Source organism: Anopheles marshallii, chromosome 2 (genome assembly GCF_943734725.1).
Source record: "Anopheles marshallii chromosome 2, idAnoMarsDA_429_01, whole genome shotgun sequence".
In the NCBI taxonomy this organism is placed as follows: Eukaryota; Metazoa; Arthropoda; class Insecta; order Diptera; family Culicidae; genus Anopheles; species Anopheles marshallii.
Window position 1 is genome coordinate 1,066,822 of NC_071326.1, and position 8,322 is coordinate 1,075,143.

Here is an 8,322-nt window from a genome sequence, read left to right on the forward strand (position 1 = left end):
CCTCCATATACGAATCATAGCCTCTGCATATGATAGATTCAGAAGAGTATCATATGCTACGAGATGATCATGAACGAATCTAGATACTTCGATTAAAGTGAGAATTCAAGGAAAAACACCAAGAATATTAGACTAGTTTTGAGTCTTTTTGGACATGGAGTGGATGGGAAGTTCCAACTCCGCCTCTTTATAGTTCAGACTTGGCCACATTCAGATACCTTTTTGCGAATGATTTTCTTTAGTAGATAGATATTAGAGTAGAGCAAACTTTGTACTTTCTGAAGGACAGTCCTTCGAATCGAAACGGAGTGACAATTTTTCCCTATTGATCCTCAAATCCTGGAATATTACGCTCGAAGCTTCCTTGTGCATCTAATATTTTAACCTATTTTTTTAAATATTCTATTCCAACTACAATTTCCTGAAAATAAGCAAACAGAATTGAAGCCGAAATCCGCGGACGCTTTTGCCGGGCTGATTGACAAAAGTTTGCCGTGTTGCAGGAATGGCTACAGGCAAACGCACTACACAAACGAATAAACGAATTTGCACTCATGGGAAGAAAATCAAACCAGCGAGCCATAAGCATTCCCACTTGCAGATTGTATTGACATACGGTCGACGGATCGACGGATGTTGCGCTGAGTTTGATTTGAATTCAAGTGAATGTGCCACTGTTAGTCGACAACTTTTCGTACCGCAGATAGCAAGGCGCCCAGGCCCAGACCCAGGCAAGCCGATGTGTTTGCCTAGTGAAATACATCCAATTCCGCGTATGGCGGTATGAAAAATGTATTCGCTGGATGGCGGCGAGGCACAGCAATGATGAATAAAATGGATGCGTTATTATCCTGATTCGATCTCGCAAAACAAACACGCTTTGTGTGGTTGTGTCGACGATGTCTACCACAATTGAATATTTTTGAAACTTTTTCCTCACCTGCAAAACGAAACACATGTTGCATGATCTTCCTTCCCGATCGACTTCCTTCAGCAATATCACAACTTACCTTCCTTGGTTGATGCTACAAAACCCCACCGGGTAAATGAATTTAATTGAAAACTTCCAACGTGCCAAATTGAATTAATTTGATGTGTGCTTTTTTTCTCCCTTTTGCTCTACTCTCTCTCTCTCTCTCTCTCTCTGTCTGCTCTGTTTAATATTCAAACTTCTACAGCATCATATGTTTGCCGTGCTTTCGGTCGTTGTTTTGGGGCGTTCCACGGTTTGGCAGATCTGGCCATATGCTGGCTTTAACGTAGCCATCGGCGATGCTACGTGCCTAGGAAAGGCGAGTAAAAACTCTTGACGAAGAACGATGAACCCCGCTGGTCGGATGCGCTGTCCTCGTGTCTTCGTGCGTGGTGTTTATACGGGTGCTATAAAGTTTCACTTCTAGCAAAATCCTTATTTTTTGAAACGCATTTGGGGTTGGGAAGTCTGATGAGGTACCTCGCCCTCTGTTAGTGGTTGTTGTTAATGCACCTCCGGCTTATGAAACTTTTTTCCTTACCCACACATTGATGTATGCATGGAAAGGGCAGTGCGCATTAGAGAGCTTCTCGTTTTATTCCGATGATAGTCGATAGAATGTGATCTACGTGCACCATTAAGTGAAAGTGTTAAAAGTTACATTCCATTTTACCTGAAAACCTAGTCAGCGGGTTGAGGTTTGTTCGGTCTCAAAAAACTTTACCAATTCCTTACGAGTGTGGGTAGCCATTTGTTTCCAAACTTTAGTAGCTTCAATCGTAGGTCATGTTTATTTTGTAGAGAGAGTACGTCTTGAAGTCTCACCAGCTGAATCTTCAACCCAACCTGCACGGTATGCAACGGTACTGCACCCCATTAGCATACCGAACGAAGTGTGCGGAATCCTATTAATCCTTCCGCCTGCATGAAAGGCGGGTCACTCAATCGGGTCGCACTGTGGCAATGGCAACAATGTTAAACTGCTTAGCCGATTTTACTCTCTAACGACGTTAGCTTCCCACTACGTACGCCGATGAAGGCTGAAGTGTTCGGGATCTCAACCGGATTCGATTCGTTGACCACCGAGAGACAGAACGGCGAAGCAAGATGCTGGCCAGTATTCTAATTGTGTTGCTATCACTAGTTTTTGGCACATGTTCAAAGCAGCCAGGTGCTGCTCGCTATGACTGGGACGGGCTGAAAAGTTTCGATGTCTGTTGCTGATGTTGGAGTAATCAGCTGTGATCGAAGCTCGGTAACCTCGTCGACTGGGAAGATGGGCGAAAACGTACAGTTGATTTGATTCAATTAAATGATTTCCTTCCTATCATCCCTACCAGCTGGCTGCAATGCTGGCTGCGCCTCGACGATTGTGTAGGCCATACGCACAAGTCATTAGTTATGGATGAAGTTTACGATGTGGAAGTGGTGCCGCACGGTTTGGAGCGGCTCGTTCTGACCGGGTGTCGGGGCGGTTTATTCCATTTGTGTTAATAAGTATGATTGCCTACTCCCTTTTTCCCATATCCAAACAATGTCGAGTCCGATTCGATTGTGTCTACGCAAAACATACAAATGCTTGTTTTGCCGTAATGAGCGGTTCATCAACACAGTGGTGATCAGTTTATCGAACGGACAGAGCTGCATGCACACAAATTGCATTGAATGTATGAACATCCCTCAACTACGCCGTATGTGGAATGCCGAATATGACTTTATTCCACGAAAAGCTCATAGTTCTGTTTAACATTAATCTTTAATGTCAAATGTGAAGGTGAAGGGTGCAGGTTTCCGGCATGATGAACAAAATTCAAGCATTGCCAATTAAACTCATCCTGCAGAACTTAAACTCCATATCGATTTTACAATTTGGTAATTGGTCTACGCTTTTATTACCCAGAAATGGACCATCGGTTTCAATAATTACCAAAATAAATTACAACTAGTGAATCTCATCGCATATGCAGTTGATGCTCTCAATTTATGTTACCATCACGCAAACAGCAAGAGCGAGAGAATGGATGATCCATCACGACTGTTTCATTTGCACCGACACGATAGAATCGTGTTGCTGAGCTATGCCTAACTTAATCGTCCAAACGCTATCAAGAGAGCCGTAGAGCACACAAATTTAGTTATATGACTAATGGACCAAATTACTATCGTTTCTCGCAATGGTTGGTTCTCTAAGTGGTTTGATGTCGCTACGCCATCATAAAATGCGTGTAACTACACCAAAACTGTCCAGCTTTATCTCGTTAAGTTGGTGTGAGTTAACATTAAAACAATAAAAATTGTATTGATGCTATTTGAAACGAGTAAAATTATCTAATAGACGATGTACCAGAAAAGGAAGATCATTTTACTTAAATAAATATTTAAATAAATAAATAAATAATTAAAACTGATCTTAATTTAATGAAACAACGTATGATGTTTGATATTTTCTCCTTGAACCATTGCTGTATTCATTGAGTTAATTACTTGAGGAATTTCCATATTTAGACCTACAAAGTCCGATGGATTAGACAGTCTTACCTACTTACAAAACAAACGTTGTTTGCAGCTACTGTTAATGGAATAAACAAATTAATGGCACCAATGTTGTGCGAAATGTAGGCAACGTTTTCCGCATGAAGTATGTTGATACGAAAGCAGAATGAATAGTCAACTTCCCGTGGTACGCCGTATCGATGAACGCATCAGAGCTTAGTACGGAAAAGGGCTAAAAGTCTTAGCCTCACTGGCTGGTCAGAGGGTATCAGGAGCGAAAGTTTAGCAAAAACCCAAGGCCTTTAGGAAAGTTTCACTGTCTTAGAAGTAATGTTGAGTATGCTTCGAGAACGAATATCAAACAGGGCCGAACAGCAATCATCGAAGCAGAGCATGTGCGGAGGTGTGGTTCCGTGGTCAAGTGGTTCGAGCTGTGGAATGGTGTTGTTTTTCATTAGCGTAACTGAAATTGTTCGTAAACGGTCGACTAATTGCGTACAATGCATTATCTCAGCTGGTCTGCTTGGACGGAAAGTTCGACTCCCGATGGTATTGGATTGAGCCCCGGTACCCGGTAAACGGCATAATCTTGTTTGGTATTGTGAACTTTCTGTTCTATTCTCCAAGGGATCAGGGAAGCTACAGCTAATACAGCCTTCCTCGACTTGCATGGACACAAAGCGTTAAAACTCATTTGAAAACCCACACCTTTCACACGTAGTTTAACTATATAAATCTCAGCACTCGGAACAGAATAAAAGTGTCCGACGAAAGATAAATAAGTTTGACTGGTACGTTATTTATTGGATTTTCGTCTGACATCGGCATGCAATCGTGAGTGACAGCTATTGTTCGTTTCTTTGCAGCAGGCACTATTGTTAATAACGAAATATTCATTCGACGCACATTCCGGCACACGATGGACAACACAACACAGCAGAAACAATGGACTTCGTAGAAAGTGTCATTGAAAATTTAATTTAATTATTCAGGATGGGCTTTTACTAAGTTTTTGGTAATAAATGCCACCGATTGATTTTTGGATTTTGTGAAATTTATTACGAAAGGGTTTCCCATGAGGTATCCGTATCCGGGATTTAAGTGTTTTTTTTTTTAATTTTGGGAACTCCCAACTCCTGTTACGTTATGATTGACTATACTCGATCTCTAATGTAATGATATTTCCAGTGAAGTTGCTTCGTAATCACTGCTTGAGGCCAGTAGAATTTGCCTGTGAGAAGGGACGATCGTGGTGAGTTGAAGCATTGGGTTCGCAAACTGTCATTATAAGCCCTGCCTTGGTGTTGATGGTGTGCTTTGGATTATCAAGTTCCAGCGGTCGTAGAAGTTGTTCCGTGAAGTGTAATTTGCAACTGCCAGATCCGATTAAACAGCCATGTTGGGGCGCAGAAAAGCGTTTCACCCCATTACGGAGTTTTCGACTGCAGGGCCACTGTTTTCGTTCCCGTTCGATGTGTTGTGCAGTGCTGGCCTAGTCCGCCACACGTGAGATAGGTACAACGCTGGAGAAAACTTGCGAAATTTAATATGCACCGATGCATCCTTTCCTTCCCTGTGCGTGTGTGTGTGTGTTTGGTTATGGGGAAATTTATGTTGTTGTGCACCGGTCGTACCCTACTTTCGTTTCCATCGCATTAAAGGATGAAAAGTTGTTTTGCGGAATGCGGTTATCGTCTGCTGCAAGGTGCATCGGTGTACAGTGCGTGACGTCGTCTATTTCGTTGGTAGCAATCCTGCGAAGCACTGGGGCACGTGAGTTGTGTCCGCAAGTTGTCCTCCTGTCCTTTGTACCATTTTCATGAAGTGAAGATCGTGCAGATCTTGTGTTTTGAACGAGGAATTTGGCCAATTTCTGAATAGACCCGTGGGGGAGTGTACTATTCGGAAGCAAAACTTTTACAGCGTGTTTCCGGCAAACATTCCCCTTTACCGGCGGGCAGAAAGCGTCGGTTGTCGGAGGCCAGGTTGTCGAACATGGCACGCACACATTCCAGCACACTTGGCACTTTATGAGTTATAATGAGTGGAAGTGAAAAACATTCCGACGGTTTGCATTTCCTCTTATCCTTCATCAAGATGCAGCTGATGCCGCACACGGAACGGTGTGAATCGGTGTGTATTACCACGCCCGGATCTACCGTGAATGGTGACCGCGAAACGGCAGGTCAGTGTCAGTGAATGAATTCGCTTGTGCAGTTTGTGCAGCGAACGCGCGATGAATCCGCAAAAAGCCAGGGAGTGCCCGGGAAAGGACACGAAAACACGGGAAACTTTCAGGCGCTTGGTTCGGGCACGTCCCGTTGCAGCCCGGCCGGCGAAGAGGTAGTCTTCACGTCTTTACTAATGATATATAGTGTCGATGACGATGTAATTAGGTGTGATGTAGTTGCGGTGCACTTTTGAGCGAAGGTTACGTGGTTCGGTCATGCGGCATGGTTGTCACGTGCCACGCCCCGCGTAAGAAAACAGAAGGGCCATTGAAGAAGTAAGTTTTATTACATAAACGTTGCAACAATCTCTATCTTTGCCAGGAGCTTTTTTTCCAGTATTCTCAAGGATTGTTTGCCAATGTGTCCGTGCTGTGTTGCAATATGCCACTGATGAAGAATTTTGGCACTCCCAGCTCAAACTGAATCAAAATTACACTGTACGTGGCAATGGCGGATAGAATCTGGAGCAAAAAAGGAAAAAAAGGAATAAATAATTGAATATCCTTCTTTAATCTTCAAATTCCACCTACCGAAAGTGCCAGTGTCCAGTCGAAACAAAACAAACCACAGGACACAACTGGCCGCTGATGTTGAAGGTGATGTGAAAAGAGAACGAGCTAGTATAACGAAAAAAAGAGAGAAGAATAAAAAAGAAACATCATTCGTTATATACCCGATTGACAAAAGCGAGCGACATTCCGCTAGTTAACTGAGCCTTTATCCTGCCCGTCATCAAAACTCGAACAAGTCCTACTCAATTGGGGTGTGGCATTGGGGAGATGTGGTCAATGAAGGAAATAAGCGGATTATCTTGGATATTATACGGGTTGCGCTGGTCGGAATAGTGGTGACTTATAGCGCACTGTTCCGATCATCAAGCAACTCTCTACATACCCGTTCCACTAGTGCTGGTGTCTTAGATGATTGATTTATTGCCTTATGGACGAGGACGGCCGTTTGTCTGCCCTAAGGTTGTGTGGGATGAAACGAAGCACGCACAACGCGGTCAATGAGTTAGCGATGGTCTGGTACTGATTCGCTTTGAGCGGAACGAAACAGAGCAATGTATTAAAATTACCTCTCGTTTCAGATCATTTCCTAGCTTCACCAGCAGCAGGAAGAGCACACTGTACAGCGTGGCCATAGTCGTATAAATCATGACCATGGCAAGTACGAGTGGCACTGAGTTGGTGAAAATGTGCCCAATCGAAAGGATGGCAAACACTGTTGCTACTATCAGCGTGGCACAAAAGAACACTGGCTGAAAGGCGGGAGAGAACACATGGACATTTATGAAAGAATCATTCTTCACACACTCGGAACACACCGGAACTCGGAAGTTGCACGCCGGAATTACCTGCCACACAAATATCGAGCAGTACAATCGAATGGCGTCGCACAAATTGCTGTAGATTTCTATAAATCCTTGAATTCGACACATCAGTTCACCGAACGATGGCACCGGGTCTGCCGAGGGCATCTCCAGAAAGCAGAACCTTCTCGATATAATGCATTCGATAGATTAGTATTGATTTGATATTAAATATTAAGCACCGTCTGCAACGCCAACCATACCGTAGCTGCTTGTTGAGGGTAAGAAGTCGTTCGCGAAACCCGTACAGACCACCGATGAATGCGGTCACGCAGGTTACGTGTACGGTCCGTATGACGTAGTAGTATACGAACGCCACCTCCATAGACTTGTTCCGCGGACTGGATATGTATTTGGCAAACAGCTTTCCGGCAACGCATTCGTTTAGAAACAGTAAAACTTGAAAGAAGAACGCGGCCGACAGGAGCACGACACACACCAGATGGATTTTGGAGTGTTGAATGGCGGCACAACATTTGTAAAACTAGAACGGATCATCAAACGAGCGGTTAACCGGTGCATTGGCCTTCCGAACACGGTTCGCCATAATTACCAAGTGATCCGTTTCCTCCACTAACTCTACCATGCGTATGAATTTTTTCCGAAAAGCCAACACCAATACAGACGAAATGGAGCAATTTAAACCACCGATAAGATATAACAGCAGCGTGACCATGATCATGATTCGAGACACTGGCATCTCGAAGAATGCCTTCGTCCAGGAAGCGTAAAGCATTTGAAGAAAAACTATTTGCCACACGGTAAAAAGGACCAGATCCATAAATTTAACTTCCACTTTCAGTGTCTTCGTGCGCGAACTGTTGCGATCAGTAACGGCTGCGGTTCGGGATACGGAGAACGGGAACGCACCGAACAGCCGTAGGGCGCGAATGTTCGGTCGAATTGCATCGAAGAAACTCCCGATATTGAACCAATATTTTAACGCAGTTGACATTTTGGGGAAATTTGTTGCCGACTTCGGAAGGGACAATGTTGTTTGACTCGGTTTTCCTTATCACTGGTTTCAATTTCCACTGATGGAGGCGCACGGTTGCTGGTACAAATGATTCAACTGCGGATTGTTGAATGATGCCAGGCAAAGTGGAATAAAGTACTTGCCACAATTTAGAACAGTCCGCACCAACTTCCCGTCTGTGACTGACGCGTGGTTGAGAAACAACACACCCTGGTGAGAAATATGGGCAAGTCCGTTGTTCGCGGGACACCCGTTAACATTTGCACTGGCGAGGCGT

The 8,322-nt window shown here is 44.0% G+C and overlaps 1 protein-coding gene across 1 annotated transcript; it reads right to left on the minus strand.

The window, feature by feature from the left end:
- Positions 1–6,038: 6,038 nt before the first annotated feature.
- Positions 6,039–8,024, minus strand: LOC128709156 (uncharacterized). Its single transcript, XM_053804142.1, has 7 exons — positions 7,623–8,024; positions 7,273–7,553; positions 7,055–7,193; positions 6,776–6,958; positions 6,592–6,663; positions 6,228–6,314; positions 6,039–6,158 (listed from the first exon to the last, which is right to left on the minus strand). The coding sequence occupies exons 1-7, from the start codon at positions 8,022–8,024 to the stop codon at positions 6,039–6,041; spliced, it is 1,284 nt and encodes a 427-aa protein (XP_053660117.1).
- Positions 8,025–8,322: the final 298 nt, after the last annotated feature.